This window comes from Moschus berezovskii, chromosome 1 (assembly GCF_049115385.1).
Source record: "Moschus berezovskii isolate FMDL1 chromosome 1, NW_MosBer_1.0, whole genome shotgun sequence".
NCBI classification, from domain to species: domain Eukaryota; kingdom Metazoa; phylum Chordata; class Mammalia; order Artiodactyla; family Moschidae; genus Moschus; species Moschus berezovskii.
Genome location: NC_142460.1, coordinates 10,935,116 through 10,960,341, shown reverse-complemented (window position 1 = coordinate 10,960,341; position 25,226 = coordinate 10,935,116). Strand labels below are relative to the sequence as shown.

Here is a 25,226-nt window from a genome sequence, read left to right as displayed (position 1 = left end):
GATCTTGGTTCACTTCCAAGGCAAGACATTCAACATTACAGTAATCCGACTCCAGGACCCTACCACCGATGCCGAAGAAACTGAACTCAATCAATTCTAGGAAGATCTAGAAGACCTCCTAGAACTAACATCAAAAAGAGATGTTCTATTCATCATCTGGGATTGGAATGCAAAAGCAGGAAGTCAATATATCTCTGGAGTAACAGGCAAGTCTGGCCTTGGATAACAAAATGAAGCAGGGCAAAGGCTAACTGAATTCTGCCAAGAGAATGCACTAGTCATAGCAAATACTATTTTTCAACAACACAAGAGACAATTTTACACATGGACATCACCAAATGGTCAATACCGAAATCAAATCAATTATATTCTTTGTAGCTGAAGATGGAGAAGTTCTATACACTCAGCAAAAACAAGACCTGGAGCTGACTGTGGCCCAGATCATCAGCTTCTTATAGCAAAATTCAGGCTTAAACTATAGAAATCTGGGAAAAACACTAGGCTAGCCAGGTGAGACTTAAATCCAGTATGAATTCACAGTATAAGGTAATGAATAGATTCAAGGGACTAGATCTAAATAACAGTGTGCCTGAAGAACTATGGACAGATGCCTGTAATACTGTACAGGAGGTGGTGAACAAAACCATACCAAAGAAAAAGAAAAGCAAGACAACGTGGTTAATTGAGGAGGTTTCACGAATAGTGGAAGAACAAAGAGAAGCGAAAAGCAAGGGAGAGAGGGAATCCAATTAAACGCAGAGTTTCAAAGAATAGCTAGGAAAAAAAACAACAAAGAATATCTAGAAGAAACAAGAAGGCCTTCTTCAATGAACAGTGTTTAATATTAGAAGAAAACAACAAAGGGGGAAAGACCGGAGATCTCTTCAGGAAAATTGGAAACATCAAGGGAACATTCCAAACAAAGATGGACACAATAAAGGATAAATACGGTAGAGACCTAGTAGATGCTGAAGAGATCAAGAAGCAATGGAAAGAGTACAAGGAAAAACTGGATAAAAAAGACTGTAATGAATTGGATTACTCCAATGGTGTGGTTAGTCACCCAGAGCCAAATATTCTGGAGTGTGAAGTCAAGTGGGCCTTAGAAAGCACTGTTGTTAATAAAGCTAGTGGATGCGAAGAAATTTCAGCAGAACTATTCAAATCCCTCAAGGATGATGCCATCAAGGTTTTGCATTCATTATGCCAGCAAATCTGGAAGACCCAGCAGTGGCCACAGGACTGGAAAAGGTCAATCCTCATCCCAATTCCCAAGAAGGGTAGTACCAAAGTGTGCTAACCATCAGGCAGACATACTCATCTCCCATGCTAGTAAGGTCATGCTTAAAATCTTGCATGCTAGGTTTCAGCATTATGCAAATCAAGAACTTCCAGATGTCCAAGTTGGGTTCAGAAAAGAGGAACTAGAGATCAAATTGCCAACATTCACTAGATGATAGAGAAAGTAAGGGAATCTCAGAAAGACATTTACTCCTGTTTCATCGACTACGCTAAAGCCTTTGAGTGAGATCATGACAAACTGTGGAAAGCTCTTAGAGAGATGGGAATACCAGACCATCTTACCTGTCTCCTGAGAAACCTGTATGTGGGTCTAGAAGCAATAGTGAGAACCTTGTATGGAACAATTGATTGGTTCAAGATCAAGAAAGGGGTATGGCAGGGCTGTCTGCTGTCACTCTGTTTGTTTAATCTATATGCTGAGCACATCAGGAGGAATGCCAGACTGGATGAATTACAAGCCGAAATCAAGATAGGTGGGAGAAACATCAATAACCTCAGATATGTAGATGATACCACTCTAATGGCAGAAAGCAAAGAGGAACTGAAGAGGCTATTGATGAGGGTTAAGGAGGAGAGTGAAAGAGCCAACTTAAGACTAAATATTAAAAAACTAAGATCATGGCATCCGGCCCCATTACTACATGGCAGATAGAAGGGGAAAAGGTGGAAGCAGTGACAAATTTCCACTTCTTGGACTCTGAAATCACTGTGAACAGTGACTGCAGCCATGACATCAGAAGATGATTGCTTCTTGGCAGGAAAGTGATGACAAACTTAGACAGCATGTTGAAAAGCAGAGACATTACTCTGCTGACAAAGGTCTGTATAGTCAAGGCTATGGTCTTCCCAGTGGTCATGTATCGTTGTGAGAGTTGGACTGTAAAGGCAGAACTCCAAAGAATTGATGCCTTCTAATTGTGGTGCTGGAGAAGACTCCTAAAAGTCCCTTGAACAGCAAGGAGATCAAACCAGTCAATCTTAAGGGAGATCAACCCTGAATATTCACTGAAAGGACTGATGCTGAAGAATTTCAGTATTTTGGTTATCTGATGTGAACATAAGACTCATTGGAAAAGTCCCTGAAGTTGGGAAATATCTCCTGCTTCTGTTACATCTATAGCATTTCTGTCCTTTATTGTGCCCATCTTTGCATGAAATGTTCCCTTGGTGTCTCTAATTTTTTGAAGAGATCTCTAGTCTTTCCCATTCTATTGTTTTCCTCTATTTTTTTGCACTGATCACTGAGGAAGGCTTTCTTATCGCTCTTCGCTATTCTTTGGAACTCTGCATTCAAGTGGGTATATCTTTCTTTTTCTCTTTTGCCTTTTGCTTCTCTTCTTTTCTCAGCTATTTGTAAGGCCTCCTCAGACAGCTATTTTGCCTTTTTGCATTTATTTTTCTTGGGAATGGTCTTGATCACTGCCTCCTGTAGAATGTCATGAGCTGTTGTCCGTAGTTCTTCAGGCACTCTGTCTATCAGATCTAATCCCTTGAATCTATTTGTCTCTTCCACTGAATAATCGTAAGGGATTTGATTTAGGTCATACCTGAAAGGCCTTGTGGTTTTCCCTACTTTCTTAAATTTAAGTCTGAATTTGGCAATAAGGAGTTCATGATCTGCTCCACAGTCAGCTCCTAGTCTTGTTGTTTTGACTGTATAGAGCTTCTCCATCTTTGGCTGAAAAGAATATAATCAGCCTGATTTTGGTATTGACTATCCGGTGACGTCCATGTGCAGAGTCATCTCTTTGTTCTTGGAAGAGGGTGTTTGCTATGACCAGTGTGTTCTCTTGGCAAAACTCTGTTAGCCTGTGCCCTGCTTCATTCTGTACTCCAAGGCCAAACTTGCCCGTTACTCCAGGTATCTCTTGACTTCCTACTTTGCATTCCAGTCCCATATGATGAAAAGGACATCTTTTTTGAGTGTTAGTTCTAGAAGGGCTTGTAGGTCTTCATAGAACTGTTCAACTTCAGTTTCTTCAGCATTACTGGTTGGGGTGTAGACTTAGATTACTGTAATATTGAATGGTTTGCCTTAGAAACAAACAGATCATTCTGTCATTTTTGAGACTGCACCCAAGTACTGCATTTCAGACTCTTTTGTTGACTATGAGGGCTAATCCATTTCTTCTAAGGGATTCTTGCCCACAGTAGTAGATATAATGGTCATCTGAATTAAATTCACCCATTCCTGTCCATTTTTGTCCACTGATTCCTAAAACAGCAATGTTCACTCTTGCCATCTCCTGTTTGACCACATTCAATTTGCCTTGATTCATTGACCTAACATTCTGGGTTCATATGCAGTATTGTTCTTTACAGCAGCAGACTTTACTTCTATCACGTCATATTCACAACTGGGCATTGTTTCTGCTTTGGCTTAGCCTCTTTATTCCTTCTGGAGCTTTCTCTGCTCTTCTGCAGTAGCATATTGGGCACCTACCAGCCTAGGGAGTTTATCTTTCAGTGTTGTATCTTTTGCCTTTTCATATTGTTCATAGGGTTCTCAAGACAAGAATACTGAAGTGGTTTGCCATTCCCTTCTCTTGTGGACCACAGTTTGTCAGAACTCTCCACCATGACCTGTCTGTCTTGGGTGGTTCATGGTTCACAGGGTTGCTAAGAGTTGGACACAACTGGGTGAATGAACATATATATATATACCATGCTTGCTCAGTTGCTCAGTCATGTCTGTTTGAGACCCTTTGGACTGTACCCCACCAGGCTTCCCTGTTCATAGGATTTTCCAGGCAAGAATACTGGGTGGGTTGCCATTTCCTCCTCCAGGGGATCTTCCTGACTCAGGGATCAAACCTGCATCTCCTGTGTTTCCTGAATTGCAGGTGGATTCTTTACCCACTGGGCCATCAGGGAAACCATATATATATATATATGAAATTATATATTATAATTTATATATATTATACATACATATATATTTTTTAATGTTGAACTTGATATTTTGTTAAGAATTTTTTAATATTTGTCCATGAAGAATTGTCTGTAGCTTTTTTTTTTTTTCTTCTTGTGAGGTCTTTGTCTGGCTATGGTATTGGGGGTAACACTGGCCTCATAAATTGGAAAGTGTTCTCTTTTTTGTCTTCTGAAAGAGTTTATGGAAGGCTAGTACTATTCCTTCTTTAAACATTTGATATAATTCATTGGTAAAGCCATCTGGGGGAGATTCTCTTTGTAAGATTTTAAATCACCAATTCATTGTTGTTTTTGTTCAGTTGCTGAGTCTTGTCTGATCCTGTGACTCCAAGGACTGCAGCACGTCCTCCTTATCCTTCACTATCTCTCAAAGTTTGCTTAAACCCATGTCCACCGAGTTGGTGATGCCATCCAACCATCTCATCCTCTGTTGCCCACTTTTCCTCCTGCCTCAATCTTTCCCAGCACAGGGTCTTTTCCAGTGAGTCGGCTCTTCCCATCAGGTGGGCAAAGTATGGAGCTTCAGCATCAGCCCTTCCAATGAATAGTCAGGTCCAATTTCCTTTAGGATTGACTGGTTTGATCTCCTTGCCATCCAAGGGACTTTAATCAAAAGTCTTCTCCAGCACCACATTCAAAAGCAATTAAAATTCTTTTTTTTTTATATTATAGAAGAGTTATGTTCAACAAGATAAATTTTTTTTTTAAACTTAATAGCATTTATACATTGAAGGTATTTGATTTTCTTGTAACTAGCACTTCAAATGCAACAAGCATTTGAAGCAACAAGCCTTTGACCCAACAAGTAAAACTTTCTACACTTCATAACTTTTATAAATAAAATAAATTAAATGTACAGTGAATAAGTTCTCTGAAATATTTCAATATTTCTGCAGGTTTAGTAACATCGTAAAATACATTTCAACTAAAATTCACAAATCTAAAAACCTGTTAGGCATTTTTAGGCGTTTTAAGTTGGAAATGAAGACCAATGTTACATCGTAATATGCCAATTACAAATAGTACTTCAAATAGCAAATACTACAGTTTGTCCCAAACTTTAAAAACTATTCATGAACTCAACACTGAACTATTGATGGCTATGAGAATTGTTTCCTAGCCTTTTTGAAAATTTCAACCCATTTATGTTTAAGGTAATTATTGATAAGTACGATCCCATAGCCATTTTCTTTATTGCTTTGGGTTCAAGTTTATACACTCTTTCTGTGTTTCCTGTCTATAGAAGATCCTTTAGCATTTGTTGGAGAGCTGGTTTGGTGATGCTGAATTCCCTCAGCTTTTGCTTGTCTGTAAAGCTTTTGATTTCTCCTTCATATTTGAATGAGATCCTTGCTGGGTATAGTAATCTGGGCTGTAGGGTATTTTCTTTCATCACTTTAAGTATGTCTTGCCACTCCCTTCTGACCTGAAGAGTTTCTGTTGAAAGATCAGCTGTTATCCTTATGGGAATCCCCTTATGTGTTATTTGCTGCTTTTCCCTTGCTGATTTTAATATTTGTTCTTTGTGTTTGATCTTTGTTAATTTGATTAATATGTGTCTTGGAGTATTTCGCCTTGGGTTTATCCTGTTGGGGACTCTCTGGGTTTCTTGGACTTGGGTGATCATTTCTTTCCCTATTTTAGGGAAGTTTTCAACTATTATCTCCTCAAGTATTCTCTCATAGCCTTTATTTTTTTGTCTTCTTCTTCTGGGACTCCTATGATTTGAATGTTGGAGCATTTAACATTGTCCCAGAGGTCTCTAATATTGTCCTCATTTAATTCGTTTTTCTTTTTTCCTCTCTGTTTCATTTATTTCTACAATTCTATCTTCTAGTTCGCTTAACCTGTCTTCTGCCTCTGTTATTCTACTGTTTGTTCCCTCCAGAGTGTTTTTGATCTCATCTATTGCATTATTCATTGTATATTGACTCTTTTTTATTTCTTCTAAGTCCTTATTAAATCTTTCTTCCATCTTCTCAATCCTTTTCTCCAGGTTATTTATCTGTAACTCCATTTTGCCTTCAAGATTTTGAATCATTTTCACCATCAAAATTTGAAATTCTTTATCAGGTAAATTCCCTATATCTTCTTCTTTTGTTTGTGTTGGTGGGCAATTATCTTGTTCCTTTACTTGCTGGGTATTTCTCTGCCTCTTCATCTTGCTTATATTGCTTTGCTTGGGGTGGCCTTTCCCTCTTCTTGCAGTTTGTGGAGTTCTCTTTATTATGTAGTTCCTTCGCTGTGTGTGGGGTTGGACGGGTGACTTGTCTGGGTTCCCTGGTTAGGGAAGCATGTGTCGGGGTTCTGGTGGGTAGAGCTGGATTTCTTCTCTCTCCTTTAGAAGACAATGGGCTGCTTTTCTGGGAGCCTGATGTCCTCTGCCAGTATTCAGAAGTTGTTTTGTGGACTTTACTCCACGTTCAAATGTTCTTTTGATGAATTTGTGGGGGAGAGAGTGGTCTGGCCGTCTTATCCCTCCGCCATCTTGTTCCTTCCTCCCCAGAACACTGGATTCTTATATTCCACTTGGTCGTGGAGTATCTCTTCCCAGCTGCTCCAGCAAGGTGCAGCCGCTGTACCTTACCTTGGACGAGGGGTATCTCCTCAAGGCCGCCCCTCCTGCTTTGAATGTGGATCAGCTCCTCTCGGCCCTCCGGTGCCCAAGCAGCCACCGCCTCCTGGACGTGGTACAGCTCCTCTTGGCCACCGCCCTAACCCTGGGCGCAGGGCAGCTCCTCTCAGCCACGATTCTGCACGTCGTCGGTTGCGCCGGAGCCGGGCGTCTCTCGCGTCTGTGCTGCCGGGGCCGGGCGTCTCTCGCGTCTGCGCTGCCGGGGCCGGGCGTCTCTCGCGTCTGCGCTAAAATTCTTTACTTATAGGTTTAGTCAGATATTCTATTTCTTCTTGAGTTGGTTTTGTGTGCTTTTAGAAATTTGTTCACTTAATCCAAGTTTTTAAATTTGTTGGTGTCAAGTTGTCAATAATATTCCCTTGTTTAATTGCTCAGTCATGTCTGACTCTTTTGTGACCTCATGGACTGTAGCTCTCCAGGCTCCTCTGTCCATGGGATTTCCCAGGCAAGAACACTAGAATGAGTTGCCATTTTCTTCTCCAGATAATATGCCCTTCAGTTCAGTTCAGTTCAGTCGCTCAGTCGTGTCCGACTCTCCGCGACCCCATGAATTACAGCACGCCAGGCCTCCCTGTCCATCACCAACTCCCATACTTTTAATTTCTGTAGGGTTGGTAGCAATACCCTTTGTTTATTCCTGATGTTGATATAGTGCCTTTTCTCTTGTTTCCTTAGTCAGTCTAGTTAAGGATTTGCCAATTTTGTTGATCTTTTCTAAGAACCAAATTAAAATTTTTTTGTCTATTGTTTTTCTTTTATAACTCTTATCATTTAACGCCTTCTGGCTTTGGGTTTCTTTTGCTCATTGTTTTCTAGTTGTTTTAGGGGGAAGCTTAGATTTTTGATTTAAGACCTTTTTTCTTTTCTGATATAAGAATCTAAAGCTATATACTTCACTCTAAGGACTGTTATAGATCCATCCCATACCTTTGATATGTTGTGGTTTTTTTTCATTCAGTTCAACTTATTCAATTTCCCTTACAATTTCTTCTTTAACTCATTGGTTATCTAGCAGGGTGTTGCTTCCAATCTTGTGGTATTTTCTCAGATTTATTTGTTATGGATCTCTAATTTCATTGTGATCAAAGGATGTACTTTGTATAAATTCAATATTCTTTACTTTATTGGAACTTATTTTGGACTCCAGTATATGGTCTATCCTAGAAAATGTTCCATGTGCACTTGAAAAAAAATGTGTATGTTGCAATTATTGAGTGGAGTGTTCTATGAATACTAGTTAATACAAGTTGGTTGATAGTGTTGTTAAAAGTCTTCTAAAGTTGTACTATCAATTATTTAAAGTAAGTTGTTGAAATTTTTGTTATTGACTGTCTATTTCTCCTTTCATTTCTGCTGGGTTTTATTTCATACATTTTGGGAGTTGGTTCTTAGATGGATATATAATTGTTACATCTTCTAGATATTTCAAACTTTTATCAAAATGTCTTCAGTAAGACCATATTGCTTATCCATTCCATAAATAATAGCTTACATGGCTAAACTCAACCTCCCACTCCAACCATCCTCCAAAACCTTCCTCCCAGCAACCATAAGTCTGTTTTCCATGTCTATGAGTCTGTTTTTTTTTGTAAATAGGTTCATTTGTGTTATATATTAGATTCCACATATAAGTGATATCACATAGTATTTGTCTCTTTCTGACTTATTTCACTTGGTATGACAATCTCTAGGTCTATCCATGTTACTGCAGATGGTATTACTCATTCTTATTTTATGACTGAGTAGTATTCCATTGTATATATGTACCACTTCTTTATCCATTCATCTGTCGATGGACATTTAGATTGCTTCCATGTCTTGGCTATTGTGAATAGTGCTTCTATGAACATAGGAGTGCATGTATCTTTCTGAATTACTGTTTTGTCTGGATAAACACACAGGAGTGGGATTGCTGATCATACCGTAATTCTATCTTCAGTTTTCTAAGGAACCTCCTTTCTCTTTTCTGTAGTGGCTGTACCCACTTACATTCTCTTGTGTCTGTTTTTTACACATTGTATCTTTTCCATCCTTTACTTTATATCTACTTATATCCTTGAATTTCAGTGTCTCTTGCTGACCTGTGACAGAGAGTCAGATCTTGGTATTTTATTCAGCCTGACAAAATCTGCCTTTTCAGTAGGGTGTCCAGTCCAATCACATTTAATGTGCTTATTCATACAGTCGCACTTTCTTTTGCCATTTTCTACATCTCATGCCTTTTTTATTCCAATGAAGTAATGAAATCATGAAGCGCCATTACATCTGTAAACTACTCAAACAATTCTCACCAAATAAAACATGCACAATACATAAAAACAGAAGAAAGGATTCATATTTCTTTCACTCAAAACTTTATTTAATGTTGCAGTGTATTTTCTTGTATGGTCTTCCCTAGTGGCTCACTGGTAAAGAAATCCCCTGACAATGCAGGAGATGCAGGCTTGATCCCTGGGTCAGGAAGATCCCCTGGAGAAGAAATGGCAACACATTCCAGTATTCTTGGCTGGGAAATCCAATGGACAGAAGAGTCTTGTGGGCTACAGCTCAGTTCAGTTCAGTTCAGTCGCTCAGGGCTACAGCTCATGGGGTCACAAAAAGTCAGATATGACTAAATGACTAAACAACAAATATTTTCTTTGAGAGTTAAAACAATTTTTTTGTTGTTGTTCAGATATTTGCTTGCTTGGTTTTTAAGAATTTATATCAAACTCTGTATACAGCTCTATATTTTCAACCTCAGGCAGTCTATTATAAGCATTTTCCATGTATTTCAACCATAGTAGAGAAATTACCAACAGAGAGATAATTAAAGCAGTTAAGCAGAGACCCCCTCAGAAGAGCTTTTGACTCAATGAAATGGTTCCAAGGGTGCTGTTGTTGAAATAATTGCTCTTGTCAAAGAACTGGACAGGTCCAAGGTTGGTTGGAAGACAAGATGACTGAGTAGCACTTGGTCATCACCAGTCTTGGTTATACTTGGTTCTCAGTTTCTTTCTTTGTGAAATGTAACAAACAAAAGGCTTTTTTTTCCTGTATGTTGGTAAAGTCTACATGTAAAATGGCTGTATTTAGTGTCTTGGAGAAGTAGCGTGAACTATTTTTTTCCTGTAGATTATGGTATCTCACATGGTATGAAGCTTATTGATTTAATGATATTTTAATGTTTTGTCTGCTTGTCTATTAGTTTTAAATGGTATATCTGCCAATTTCTCTATGGAATCCCATTAAATTTTGCTTTTTGTAGTTAAGTGCACAGAACTTTATGAATATATCATGGGGGACAGTTCCTTTTATGATTCCTACAAATCACCTCTTTATCTCAATTAACCCTTCTTGCTTAAATTATATCTGGTATTAATGTTATTAGAGGAACAATTTTTTGGTTAGTATTTTCTTGGTATATAGTTTTCTTTAATTGTCTTTCGTCAGACTTCTTCTATGTTCTAACCATGTATCTTGCAAACAGCATATAGTTGGCTTTCTTTATTTAAAAATCCGGTCTGAATGATTTGTTGTGCTGTTGTTGCTCTGGGGGATCCAGTTGGCACATATGGTAAAGAAACTGCCTGCAATGCAGAAGACCTGGGTTTGATCCCTGGGTCGGGAAGATCCCCTGGAGAAGGAAATGGCAATCCACTTCAGTATTCCTGTATGGAAAATCCCATGAACAGAGGAGCCTGGTGAGTTATAGTCCACGGGGTTGAAAAAGAGTTGGACACGACTGAGCGACTTTTTCTTATTGGTGTTGTTACTTTTTAAAAGACAGGCCTAAACCATATATAATTTTTGTGGTTAATAATATACTTGGACTTCTTTCTACAATCTAACTGGAGTTTCCTATTTATCATAACTTTAGTTTGCTGTTTTTTCTTTCTTGTCTGCTAACCTGGACTTTTCTCGAGGTCATTTTATTTTTCTCTCTCTATAGGTCTAGAAGGTACACATTCTATTTCTCTTATTTTGGTGAATCTCCTTCTAGGTCTAGAAAGTATATCACTAGTGGATCCTGTCATAGTCGAGGCTGCCATAACCTTTTAAAAGGCGTTTTATATTTGGGATGATTCCATGGATATAGATACCTATTCCCCAGTATAAAACTGAGAACTCAAATTTCCTGCCTCACTTGCAGCTAGGATGCAGGCCTATACCACTGGCCCTGCTAACCAGAAGCACAAGAGGAAATGTGAGGATGTGAGGATATAAGCTTTGCAGGTGGCTCCCACTGTCCTTGTGCAGGAGGAGGCCAACATCCAGTTTGTGGAGGTGGCCGTGACTGCACGACTGAGTTTCTGACACAGATTGATGCTGATGGTGGGACCAGATAGAGGGGCTGAGCTCCTAGCAATTGGTGCCTGTTGGGAACAGCAGCAATATCTTTATCACACCAGCTCTATCACATGGTTTAGAGCACTTTTTCTAGAAGCTCAGCCCAAGTTTATTTTTTTAAGCTCTCCCAGTGAGTGTGGGAGCTGCTGAAGGCCAATTTAAGAAATTCTCGCTTGGATTTTATTGTTTGAAACAAAAAAACTTTTACTAATGCAGTAGCTTGTCAAAGTCTAAAATTTAAGACTACCCCACTCCTTCTGAATAAAAAAAAGTCACGTTTAACTCAGAAGTCCTTTCTGCCATCATCTACCACATTTTGGCTTCCCTAGCGGTTCAGTTGGGAAAGAATCTGCTTGCAATGCAGGAGACCTAGGTTCTATCCCTGGGTTGGGAAGATCTTCTGGAGAAGGGAATGGCAACCCACTTCAGTATTCTTGCTTGGAGAATTCCATGGACAAAGGAGCCAGGCTGGCTACAGTACATGGGATCACAAAGAGTCAGACAGTCGCACAGTGTGATTTTTTTCACCACATTTTGAAGGGCTAATAAATTATTTCACAGAGTTTTAAAATTCCCAAATACTAGTCTTTTAAAAAAGTACTGCTGATTTAGATTAACCAAGATATTCGCTGATTTGTTTATTCTCCCTTCTCCCACTCACTTACTTATTCCTTTTGGGTTCAGCTTTTATCATGTTGGAGTGTATTCTTTTGTATTTTTTTCAATGACCATCTGTGAGTCCTAAATTTTAAAAATGAGTTTATTCTGGTCTTCCTCTTGAGAAAGATGGTTTAGCTAGGAATAGAGTTCTAGCTTCTCAGTTATGGACTCTCAATACACTGAAGATAATTTCAATGTCTTCTGTAGCCAATTGTTGCTAATAAATTTGCTAACAGGATGACTGTCATTCCTTTTAAATAAGTTCACTTTTCTCAGTGGTATCTTTGAACATTTCTTACTTGGTAAGAAAGACCAAGTCTTTGGTAGTCTCTAATTTCACTATTATGTATGGGTCTCAATTAAAAAAAAATTAGTTCTAATGAGGTGGATGAAACTGGAGCCTATTATACAGAGTGAAGTAAGCCAGAAAGAAAAACACCAATACAGTATACTAACACATATATATGGAATTTAGAAAGATGCAAATGATAACCCTGTATACGAGACAGCAAAAGAGACACAGATGTATAGAACAGTCTTTGGGACTCTGTGGGAGAGGGTGAGGGTGGGATGATTTGGGAGAATGGCATTGAAACACGTATGTTGTCATATGTGAAACGAATCACTAGTTCAGGGTCAATGCATGTTATAGGATGCTCAGGGCTGGCATGCGGGGATGACCCAGAGGGAGGATAAAGGGAGGAGGGAGGTGGGAGGGCGGTTCAGGAGGGGGAACTTATGTAAACCCGGGGCAAATTCATATCAATGTATGGCAAAACCAACCAATATAATATTGTAAAATAATTTGCCTCCAATAAAAAATAAATTAATTACCTAAAAAATAAAAAATAAAAAAAAATTATGCTACTTGAGCCTAAGCATCTTCCTTTGATCTGATAATTCATTTCTCATTAAGTCTGACAAATTCTCACACATTATTGCTCTGGAGACCGCTTCTCCTTCATACTTTATTTCCCCATCTCCAGAAACTCTTTCATACGTATATGAGGTCTTCCAATTCTATGCTCTAGGTCCCTGAACCTACCTTTGCGGCTCTGGCAGTTTCTTTTATGCATTTTCCATCTGTTTCAGGTTCATCATGAAAATAATTTTATAATATAAGGATTATCTGCTCAAACGTTATCAGTAGTTGTCTATCTCCTACAACATAAACGAGGAAGCTTTTGGCTTTACAGGCCCTTGTATATCCAGGCCCTACTAAGGGCACACCTATCTTTGGGCCCCAGTTTCCTAACCCTAAAAGGTTACAGAAAAATTTAAAGGACATAGCCCAGGTAAAGTGCTGGTAAATACCCACCACACTGTCGCACAGCAAGTAAACTCAGGTGTGGTTGCCTAGCTCACAGTCATTACCCAGGTGGTCATATCTACATGATACCATTTTTTCCATCATTTTAGACATGAATTCTAGATGTCGGCCACTGGAGAAGGGAATGGCAAACCACTTCAGCATTCTTGCCTTGAGAATCCCATAAACAATATGAAAACTCAAAAAGATATGACACTGAAAGATAAAATCCCTAGGCCGGTAGGTGCCCAATGTGCTACCGCAGAAGAGTGGAGAAATAGCTCCAGAAGGAATGAAGAGGCTAAGCCAAAGCAGAAACAACGCCCAGTTGCGGATGTGACTGGTGATAGAAGTAAAGCCCGATGCTGTAAAGAACAATATTGTATATAAATCCAGAATGTTGGGTCCACGAATAATGGCAAATTGGAAGTGGCCAAATAGGTGACCAAGAGTGAACACTGACATATTAGGAATCAGTGAACAAAAATGGACAAGAATGGGTGAATTTAATTCAGATGACCATTGTATCTACTACTGTAGGCAAGAATCCCTTAGAAGAAATGGATTAGCCCTCATAGTCAACAAAAGAGTCTGAAATGCAGTACTTGGGTGCAGTCTCAAAAATGACAGAATGATCTGTTTGTTTCTAGGGCAAACCATTCAATATTATAGCAATCCAAGTCTACGCCCAGACCAGTAATGCTGAAGAAGCTGAACAGTTCTATGAAGACCTACAAGCCCTTCTAGAACTAACACTCAAAAAAGATGTCCTTTTCATCATACGGGACTGGAATGCAAAAGTAGGAAGTCAAGAGATACCTGGAGTAACGGGCAAGTTTGGCCTTGGAGTACAGAATGAAGCAGGGCACAGGCTAACAGAGTTTTGCCAAGAGAACACACTGGTCATAGCAAACACCCTCTTCCAAGAACAAAGAGATGACTCTGCACATGGACGTCACCGGATGGTCAATACCGAAATCAGGCTGATTATATTCTTTTCAGCCAAAGATGGAGAAGCTCTATACAGTCAAAAAAGCAAGACTAGGAGCTGACTGTGGAGCAGATCATGAACTCCTTATTGCCAAATTCAGACTTAAATTTAAGAAAGTAGGGAAAACCACAAGGCCTTTCAGGTATGACCTAAATCAAATCCCTTACGATTATTCAGTGAAAGAGACAAATAGATTCAAGGGATTAGATCTGATAGACAGAGTGCCTGAAGAACTACGGACAACAGCTCATGACATTCTACAGGAGGCAGTGATCAAGACCATTCCCAAGAAAAATAAGTGCAAAAAGGCAAAACAGCTCCCTGAGGAGGCCTCACAAATGGCTGAGAAAAGAAAAGAAGCTAAAGGCAAAGGAGAAAAGGTAAGATATACCCACTTGAATACAGAGTTCCAAAGAATAGCAAAGAGAGATAAGAAAGCCTTCCTCAGTGATCAGTGCAAAGAAATAGAGGAAAACAATAGAATGGGAAAGACTAGAGATCTCTTCAAGAAAATCAGAGACACCAAGGGAACATTTCATGCAAAGATGGGCACAATAAAGGACAGAAACGGTATGGACCTAACAGAAGTAGAAGACACTAAGAAAGGTGGCAAGAATACACAAAAGAACTATACAAACAAGATCTTAATGAGCCAGATAACCTCGATGTTGTGATCACTCACCTAGAGCCAGACATCCTGGAATGCAAAGTCAAGTGGGCCTTAGGAAGCATCACTGCGAACAAAGCTAGTGGAAGTGATGGAATTCCAGTTGAGCTATTTCAAATCTTGAAAGATGATGTTGTGAAAGTACTGTACTCAATATGCCAGCAAATTTGGAAAATTCAGCAGTGGCCACAGGACTGGGAAAGGTCAGTTTTCATTCCAATCCCAAAGAAAGGCAATGCCAAAGAATGTTCAAACTACCACACAATTGCACTCATCTCACATGCTAGCAAAGTAATGCTCAAAATTCTCCAAGCCAGACTTCAACAGTTCATGACTGTGAACTTCCAGTGGATTTAGAAAAGGCAGAGGAACCAGAGATCAAATTGCCAACATCCGCTGGATGATCGAAAAAGCAAGGGAGTTCCTGAAAGACATCTACCTCTACTTCATTGAGTATGCCAAAGCTTTTCACTGTGTGGATCACAACAAACTGTGGGAAATCCTTAAAGAGATGGGGATACCAGACTATCTTACATGCTTCCTGCGAAATATGTATGCAGGTCAAGAAGCAACAGTTAGAACTGGACATAGAACAAGGGACTGGTTCCAAATTGGGAAAGGAGTCCATCAAGGCTGTATATTGTTACCTTGCTTATTTAACTTATATGCAGAATACATCATGTGAAATGCCAGGCTGGATGAAACACAAACTGGAATCAAGATTTCCTGGAGAAATATCAATAACCTCAGATATGCAGATGATACCACAGAAAGCAAAGAGGAACTAAAGAGCCTCTTGATGAAAGTGAAAGAGGAGAGTGAAAAAGCTGGCTTAAAACTCAACGTTCAAAAACCTAAAATCATGGCATCTGGTCCCATCACTTCATGGCAAATAGATGGGGGAACACTGGCAACAGTGACAGACTTAATTTTCTTGGGCTCCAAACCATGACTGCAGCCATGGAATTGGGAGACACTTGCTTCTTGGAAGAAAAGCTATGACAAATCTAAATGGCATATTAAAAAACAGAGAAGTTACTTTGCCAACAAAGGTTTGTAAAGTCAAAGGTATGGTTTTTCCAGTGGTCATGTATGGATGTGAAAGTTGGACTATAAGCAAGGATGAGCACCAAAGAAATGATGCTTGTTAACTGTGGTGTTGGAGAAGACTCTTGAGAGTGCCTTGGACTGCAAGGAGATCCAACCAGTTAATCCTAAAGGAAATCAGTCCTGAATATTCATTGGAAGGATTGATGCTGAAGCTGAAGCTCCAGTCCTTTGGCCACCTGACAGGAAGAGCCAACTCACTGGAAAAGATCCTTATGCTGGGGAAAACTGAAGGCAAGAGGAGAAGGGGACGACAGAGGATGAGATGGTTGGGTGGCATTACCGACTCAATGAACATGAATTTGAGCAAACTCTGGGAGACGGGAAGGACAGGGAAGCTTGGTGTGCTGCAGTCCATGGGGTTGCAAAGAGTTGGTCACAACTGAGCAACTCAACAACTGTACAGAAGCTATCATCAATTCTCAGATCCTGCTTGTGGTAGAAATTGGGTGAAGCATGGGCACAGGAGTCAAGCCTAACTTATTAGTTGTTTCTTGATACTTTTAAAATTTGAGGTTTCCTTTATGACTGCAGAGTACTTAAGATGTGAGTTTAGAGGCTGGCTGCAGTAAAGGAGAATGGAAGTGACAGGTAGAAAAGGATGGGGTGACAAGAGTTGGAGAGAGGTTACTGATACCATTCTAGCTCTTGGCCTCATCAGCTTTGATTACAGAAGACTTTTCAATACTATAGATTCCTTTACTGTTCAAATATTATATATATATATATATATATGCTGGAATAACCTTATAATAAAGATATAAAAATTGTCAGAATTTGAATATAACCCTTATTTAATCCTATTGCTAAATTATATAGATTGCTTATTCCTATTTTTCAGAATGACTGTTACCCTCTGTCCTGATAAATGTAGTTGCTACAATAATAACATTAAATTTGAATGGTTCTGCAGAGTTCCTACAGCCCTTCATATCATTATCTTATTTGGTTGTATGAGATATGTAGGCCAGATAATGTTATGCTTAGTTTTTACAAACGGTGAAATTAAGATACAAATTAAATGGTGGTTAGGGTGGAGGAGGGTTTGATCTGACCTGGATATTAAGCATTATCTATAAGGCGTTTGGAGCCTTCTATGTGCAAGGTTGTCGGGGATGGTGACTTATAAAATACTTTTCATTAACTATTATTAATTAAAAAACTTCAGAAGAGCCCTGAAAAGTTTCACTAGCTCAAACCTAAAATCTATTAAAATGAATCTTCGCCCATGATTTTTGTTCACATTCTCAAAGGCATTTTTTTTTCCAAAAGTGAATCTTTGCCTTGTTCCTAATCCAGTTCCTGTTGTGTTTTTCAATTCTAGAACTTAAACTTAGAAGAGAGATTATTGGGAGTGGGTTGCTGGGATAGGGTGATGTATTAATTCCTGGCTTAATAGGCTTGTGTATGAGATGGCTGGATGGCATCACCGACTCTGTGGACATGAGTTTGAGTGAACTCCGGGAGTTGGTGATGGACAGGGAGGCCTGGCATGCTGTGATTCATGGGGTCGCGGAGAGTCGGACACGACTGAGCGACTGAACTCAACTGAACTGAACTGAACTGATAAATGGGAGTAAACTGTTACCCTCCTGGACTAAGAACTCTGTAGCGGACACAGCACAAGTGTAACTGTTTATAAAGGCAACCTGTGATCAAAAGTACTCCAGTAATATTACCACAGCATCTCTGTTTTGGAGAACTCAAGTGTTTTCACAATGTTAACTCTTTCACCTTCACTGAACTGAAAGGAGAGAATGGGTGGCAAACAGTATCCCTATTTAATGTGCAGGAGTTGATGAAACGGCGAGAGGTACTGAGGATGCAAAGCAAGAGCTGTTTGGTTTCATCATGAGTGTTACCTCGCAGTTGCGCAAATCCGTCCATTTTATGTAGGAAATGTAATTTATGATGAGAAATGTCATTAGATAAGAAACTGTATAGAATCGAAGCTTTGGTATGTCAAAGAATATTGGAAGGATCAGTCTGTCAATCAGCGGTGCTTTTCGTTTTGCACTCTGGTATTTTCCTTTTCTTATGGAGCTAAAAGAAGGTTTTTGTAATAAGCGTAGAACTACAAGATACTGACATTCTTGGCAGTTTCCTTTTTCTCCTGATTGCCATTAGACCAAAATCGATCCTCTAAATAAGTCTGTCCCAAGAGACACAATTGATGCAGGGAACAGAGAACTTTCTAAAACCAAGCCTGACGTCACACATTTGTGTTCTAACCATCTGTACCTTTCATTAACCGAGGGCTGGAGTTGCCCGGGCGGACAGACACAGGCGCACAGCAGTCTTCTCCCACACAAGCCTGGAATGGCAACAGAGAGCGGCTGCAGAAGAAAGAAAAGCCGTTTCAGAGCTGTGGGGTGGCGTGGGGGCGTGTGTGGCAGGGTGAGGGAGTCATTCCTCTCCTCCTCCATCCAAGGATGCATCCAGCACATCTTTTTTTTTTTAATTGATTTCTCTCGAGTAGGAGGCAAAACCCTTCAGATGAGAAAGAAGAGGGCGAAAAAAAAAAAAAAAAAAAGCAAGCCAGGCAGGAGGCTTTGGGGGGAGAGAACCATCATCGCCTTGCTTCGGATTGGAACTGTGGGGTAGAGAGAAAGACTCGGGCGTCCACAGCCAGTTTGGCTGCAGAGATGCTGCCGTTCCGCCCTGAAGGCCGGCGTCGTCGTCCCCTCCCCCGCCCGCGGGTGCCGCGCCCCCCGGGGGAGGGCAGCCATCCCCGGACGCCCCCCGTTTCTAACCTCCGCACGTGCGGAGGGCCGAGGGTCGGAGAGAGGAGAGCTCCTTCTCCTTCGACGTGTCAGACTCGGCCGGTTGGCTCGGTCCCTTCCCTGCGGCCTCGGCCCTGCCGCGCGGCCCCCCAGGGGGGGGACCGCCTCCCGACCCGCTCCGTCGGGCTGTGCACCCGGAGGAAGACGAGGCGTGAGAGTCGGCTTGGCCCCGCGCCCTCGCCGCTCCCGGGAGGCCGGCAGCACCCGAGGGCCCCGCACCCCTCAGGCCCTTTCCGGCCGCTCACCGCGTCCCCGCAGCCTCCTCAGGCTGTGAGGGCGCGGGCACTGAGGCGGCCGGTCCCGCACCGCAGGCCCCCCGCGCGCCGGGCCCTGGCCGCCCCTCCCCGGCCCCGCGCTGCCACCCCGACACCCGCCGGGCAACCCCGCCCCGCGCTCGCGGCTCCCCCCGACGCCCGCCCCCTCCCCGGCTCCGCGCGGCTCCCCCGACTCCCGCCCCCAGCCCGGCGCTCGCGGCTCCGCACCCGCCCGCGCCGCGGCCTGCGCGGCCCCGCCCCGTCCGGGAGGCGGGGCCCCGGGCGAGCGCGGCGGCGTGGCCAATGGGCGGCCGGCTTACTCTGGCCTCTCCCCCGCGCGGCCGCCAATCGCGGCGGGCGGTGGTAGCAATATTGTGGAGTGGAGTTTGGATGCCGCGGCGGCCGCGGGCTGGAGCGGCGGGGCCGCGGGGGCCGCTCGGCTGTGTCGGGAGAAGGGGGCGTGGGGCGGCGGCGGCCGAGAGGCGGCGGACGGGGGAGAGGAGGAAAGGAGGCGAGAGGGCGGGGAGCCCTCGCGGCGGCGGCGGGACGCTCCGGCTCCTCACCTCGCGGCGGCGGCGGCTGGAGGCGGGGAGGCGGCGCCGCCCCCTGCCCGCGGACTCCTCAGCGCGCGGCCGCCGACCTGCCGGCTCCGGGCGCCGGAGAGGCTCCTGAGGCGGCCGGGCGGCGGCGGCGGCCGCCATGGCGTTCCTCAAACTCCGCGACCAGGTAGGCGAGGGGCGGCGGGCCCCGGGCGTGCGAGGGACGGGCTACGGGGCGGGGGCGCCGGCGGGGCGGGCCGCGCGAGGCCGGCGGCGGCGCCCCGGGGGTCGCGGGAGCCCGCCTGTCAGAGCCGCCCGGCCCGGGGGCGCCCACGTGCCGCCGCCGCCTCAGCCGCCGCCACCGCCGCCTGATGGGCGGGTCCGCGCCTTCGCTCCTGCAGGTGAGGGAGGCCCGGGCCTAACAGGTGGCTTCCCGCCGCCCGGGCCGGGGCCACGGGTCACGACCTTGCTCGCCTGTTGGCGCCGCCGGGTAAGTTGGAGGCCGCCTCTCTGGGTCAAAGGAGGTTGATTTTTTTTTTTTTTCCCCTCCGCTCAAGGACTAAGTTATTCACCGTGCAAGTTCCCAGACTCGTTTTCCTCTGACGTTTTGTGCACCATTTTGGTTACTTTTGACTCAGGAAGAGCGGGTTCATGAACGCCTAAAGTGCGGGAAAGAGTCATGACACTTTGGTGGAGGAGATACTTTTGTGTCTAGGGACGCAATCGCCACGATATCGGAATGATTTGTCTACCTTAAAACGTCGAATGATGGGTAGCAAGACTCCAGGCAATGCAAACGTTTGAAATCTCTGAAGGAAAAGGGAAATGAGCGTGTGAAACACACCGAGTCGCAGTAGGCTTATTCGTGCTGAGAGTTTGTTTTTTTTGCCATTTGTTTTTCTGAACAGAAGGTGTTGAGCAGATTTAAAAGGAAGGTAGTTGGATGCATTGGGAAACTTTCAGAAGTGAATTCGCCTTTTGAAAAACGGTGGGGAAAAACTTGAGATGTATTTTTCAATATTGTCTCTTAACAAATATTGTACCTTAAAATTTGAATCTAAGTAGTGTCATGTCATTAGTGACTTTTCTGTGGAGGCCGATGGTTGAACTTGTGTATGTATCATTTGATATCAGCAAGGTTTTAGTTGGTGTTAAGGTCGTCAGGACTTGATACTTTGAAAAACTCTAGCGTTTAGTCAAGTTTATACATTGTATTTCAATGTATAAATACATTGTCCAGTATGCTAGCTAGTAGCCACATGTGGCAACTTAAATTTAAATTTACTGTAATTTTAAATAAAATAAATTCAATTTTTCATTCCTGCTAGCCCCATTTCAAGTGCGGCTCCTGACCGTGATATTGCACAGCACGGATGTGGAGCGTCTTTATCGTCAAAAAGTTCTATGGGGCAGCACTATTAAAGAATAACAGGCAAAGCATAAACCAGTTCCTGCTAATTACTGTACAGTTAATTCACGTTATGCTTTTAATAGTGTGAAACTATGATCTAGGTACTCCACTAATCTTTACTGATCCAATGGTGCCTTGTGTTTCCTTAACTTACAGTTGAGGTAACAGCTTTTGTTTTTAGTCCTACATTTTTGAAGAAATTTATTTGGATCATTGTGTGCATTAGAAATTTGGTGAACTTTTAGTAAAGAGAGCACCACATTTTACAAAAACAGGGTTGTATTTTTAGTTGCCCATAAAACCCAGCTGCAGCTTTGTATTTGTGTATTTAGGAATTGCAGTTATGAAGCAATTGTGATGCTACTCCAGGTTTAGATAATATACATGAATACTCCATGGTAAGGATGATAAAGATTTTTCATTTGAATAGACCCTGATGCTGGCAAAGATTGAAGGCGGGAGGAGAAGGGGACGACAGACGATGAGACGGTTGGATGGTATCACCGACTCAGTGGGCATGAGTTTGAGTAAGCTCCTGGAGTTGGTGATGGACAGGGAGGCCTGGTGTGCTGCAGTCCATAGGGTCACAAAGAGTTGGACATGACTGAGTGACTGAACTGAACTAAAGATGATATGTAAAATGTCACCTGTAAACTTGAAGATATTTGGGCAAGTTAATGAAGTGGCATGGTTCAGATGGGGGAAAGAGCATTAGGGTTTACCTCTAAACTAGTAGTAGTTGACTCATTTGGTCTGTCTTTTGGAAGACTTCTAAAAGTGAGTATGTTTTTGCCTGGTTTAAAGGTAATAGCCACTTTTAGAAGTCATCTTGTATGTTGATATTTTATTAGCTATTGAAAGTGATGGTAAAAATGAAATGGAATGCAAATATATTTTCAAAAAATAATTTTATTTACTTTTGGCTGTGCTGGGTGTCTTTGTTGCCGCACCGGCTTTAAGTGAGCGGGTGCATCCTTAGCCCTGTCCAATTCTTTGCGACCCCCATGTACTGTAGCCCACCAGGTTCCTCTGTCCATGGAATTTTTCAGGCAAGAATACCTGAGTGAGTTGCCATTTCCTTCTCCAGAGGGTCTTTCCCACCCAGGAGTCGAACTGCATCTCTTGAGTCCCCCTCATTGGCTTGCAAGTTCCTGACCACTGAGCCCCGATACTCTCTGTGGCGCAGGCTTTTCATTGCAGTGGTTTCTCTTGCTGTGCAGCACGGCCTTTAGGGCCCTGAGGCTTCAGTAATGGCAGCTCCCAAATCCAGAGCGCAGGCTCAGTAATTGTGGCCCACGGGTCTAGTTGATCCTAGGCATTTTGGATCTTCCCGGATCAGAGATTGAACCCCTGTCTCCTGCATTGGCAGCTGAATTCTTTACAACTGAGCCCCCAGGGAAGCCTGCAAATACCATTTTAACCTTTTCCATCTCCGAACAGGCCATTCAGCCAGATGAATTATTTTACTTGGAGGAAAGGAGGAGATCTGTTTTAAGTACACAGAATTGTAAAGCTGGAGAGTGCTTGACAGCATTTTACTTAGTCCTCATTTTCACTTGAACTTTTCTCTGTTATTTCCATATTTACACTGTATTTTGCTTTTTTCCATTATTAATATAGTCTGTTATATAGAAACTAAACATAGGTAGGGGTTGTTTTTCTTTGTGCACATAAGCATCAGGGGGATTCTAGTTGGTTTAAACATAGAATCAGTGAGTAAACACAGTAGTTTGTTTTCCTATCCAATCAGTGAATGAGCCAGCTCTCCCTCATTTTGTGCCAACCCCAGTATAGGGGTAAGAAGTTATTACTGTACTATTTTTTACTAGTAGGTGAAAATAACTGTAAATGAAATAAAAGGAATGCCTCCTGTTTATTGGAGTAGAAACATGAATTTTCCCGCCGACTTTTTTCCCACTTTGATGTGTTTATACAGCATGAATCTGTAACAGTTGCAGGGTTTTATTCAACAGGTGTGACTGTCAAGTTTTTTTCTCCTTGCATGGTTGCATTTAAAATTTATTTTCCAACTTTTCAGTTCAGTTCAGTCGCTCAGTTGTTTCCGACTCTTTGCAGCCCCATGAACTACAGCACACCAGGCCTCCCTATCCATCACCAACTGCTGGAGTCAACACAAACCCATGTCCATTGAGTCGGGGATGCCATCCAAACATCTCATCCTCTGTTGTCCCCTTCTCCTCCTGCCCTCAATCTTTCCCAGCATCAGGGTCTTTTCACATGAGTCAGCTCTTCACATCAGGTGGCCAAAGTACTGGATTTTCAGCTTCAACATCAGTCCTTCCAATGAACACCCAGGATTGATCTCCTTTAGGATGGATTGGTTGGATCTCCTTGCATTCCAAGGGATTCTCAAGAATCTTCTCCAACACCACAGTTGAAAAGCATCAATTCTTCGGCCCTAACCTTTATTTATAGGCCAACTCTCACATCCATACATGACCACTGGAAAAACCATAGCCTTGACTAGACGGACTTTTGTTGGCAAAGTAATGTTTCTGCTTTTTAAGATGCTGTCTAGGTTAGTCATAACTTTCCTTCCAAGGAGTAAGCGTCTTTTAATTTCATGGCTGCAATCACCATTTGCAGTGATTTTGGAGCCTAAAAAGATACAGTCAGCCACTGTTTCCCCATCTATTTGCCATGAAGTGACAGGGCCCGATGCCATGATCTTAGTTTTCTGAATGTTGAGCTTTAAACCAACTTTTTCACTCTCCTCTTTCACTTTCATCAAGAGGCTCTCTAGTTCTTCACTTTCTCCCATAAGGGTGGTGTCATCTGAATATCTGAGGTTATAGATATTTTTCGCGGCAATCTTGATTCCAGCTTGTGCTTCCTCCAGCCCAGCGTTTCTCATGATCTACTCTGCATATAAATTAAGTAAGCAGGGTGACAATATACAGCCTTGATGTACTCCTTTTCCTATTTGGAACCAGTCTATTGTTCCATGTCCAATTCTAACTGTTGCTTCCTGACCTGCATACAGGTTTCTCAAGAGGCAAGTCAGGTGGTCTGGTATTCCCATCTTCAGAATTTTCCACCGTTTATTGTGATCCACACAGTCAAAGGCTTTGGCATAGTCAGTAAAGCAGAAATAGATGTTTTTCTGGAACTCTCTTGCTTTTTCCACGATCCAGTGGATGTTGGCAATTTGATCTCTGGTTCCTCTGCCTTTGCTAAAACCAGCTTGAACATCTGGAAGTTCACGGTTCATGTATTGTTCACAGTTCACGTATTGTTCACAGTTCACGTATTGCTGAAACCTGGCTTGGAGAATTTTGAGCATTACTTTGCTAGTGTGTGAGATGAGTGCAATTGTGCGGTAGTTTGAGCATTCTTTGACATTGCCTTTCTTTGGGATTGGAGTGAAAACTGACTTTCAGTTCTGTGGCCACTGCTGAGTTTTCCAAATTTGCTGACTTACTAAGTGTAGCACTTTGACAGCATTATCTTTTAGAATTTGAGATAGCCCAATTGGAATTCCATAACCTTCACTAACTTTGTTCGTAGTGATGCCTCCTAAGGCCCACTTAACTTCACATTCCAGGAGGTCTGGATCTAGGTGAGTGTGAGTGGTCACACCATCGTGATTATCTGGGTTGTGAAGATCTTTTCTGTACATTTTCCAACTATTGAGATATTATTCATACGCAACGTATGTGAGTTTGAGGTGTGTAACACTGCTCTGATGCATGAATGGACTATGAAGTGGGTTACTACAGTAAGTTGGTCAACACTTCCATGTTGTTGTTCAGTTGCTAAAATGTGTCTCACTCTTTGCAGCCCCAAGGACTGCAGTACGCGAGGCTCCTTTGTCCTTCACTATCGTCCGGAGTTTGCTCAGATTTACATCCACTGAGTTGGTGCTGCTATCTAACCACCTCATCCTCTGCCACCCACTTCTCCTTTTGCCTTCAGTCTTTCCCAGCATCAGGGTCTTTTCCAGTGAGTCAGCTCTTTGCATCTGGTGGCCAAAGTATCAAAGCTTTAGCTTTAGCATTAATCCTTTCAATGAATATTCAGGGTTGATTTCCTTTAGGACTGACTTGTTGGAGTGGAAAAGGTTCGTTTTCATTCCAGTCCCAAAGAAAGGCAATGCCAAAGAATGCTCAAACTACCGCACAGTTGCACTTATCTCACACACTAGTAAAGTCATGCTCAAAATTCTCCAAGCCAGGCTTAAGCAGTACATGAACCGTGAACTTGCAGATGTTCAAGCTGGTTTTAGCAAAGGCAGAGGCACCAGATATCAAATTGCCAACATCCTCTGGATCATGGAAAAAGCAA

General features: G+C 42.4%; 1 protein-coding gene and 1 long non-coding RNA gene across 5 annotated transcripts in view; one reads left to right on the top strand and one right to left on the bottom strand.

The window, feature by feature from the left end:
• Nucleotides 1-8,529: 8,529 nt before the first annotated feature.
• Nucleotides 8,530-19,224, bottom strand: LOC129549496 (uncharacterized). 4 transcript variants are annotated; one of them, XR_016037106.1, is made up of 4 exons: nucleotides 19,200-19,224; nucleotides 18,688-18,843; nucleotides 18,176-18,270; nucleotides 8,530-9,453 (listed from the first exon to the last, which is right to left on the bottom strand). It is a non-coding gene; the product is annotated as an uncharacterized LOC129549496 (long non-coding RNA). The 4 variants fall into 4 exon arrangements; XR_008684591.2 differs by lacking the exon at nucleotides 19,200-19,224 and having other exon boundaries at nucleotides 8,530-10,521; nucleotides 18,688-19,069; XR_016037099.1 differs by lacking the exon at nucleotides 19,200-19,224 and having other exon boundaries at nucleotides 18,688-19,069.
• A 223-nt stretch (nucleotides 19,225-19,447) lies between these two features.
• The window catches only part of ANKRD28 (ankyrin repeat domain 28), a 222,136-nt gene continuing 216,357 nt past the window's right edge, over nucleotides 19,448-25,226 (top strand). Inside the window, exon 1 of the mRNA XM_055416713.2 lies at nucleotides 19,448-19,697. Coding sequence (XP_055272688.1) covers nucleotides 19,671-19,697 — 27 coding nt within the window. The 5' untranslated portion in view covers nucleotides 19,448-19,670. The remainder of the gene's footprint in view (nucleotides 19,698-25,226) is intronic.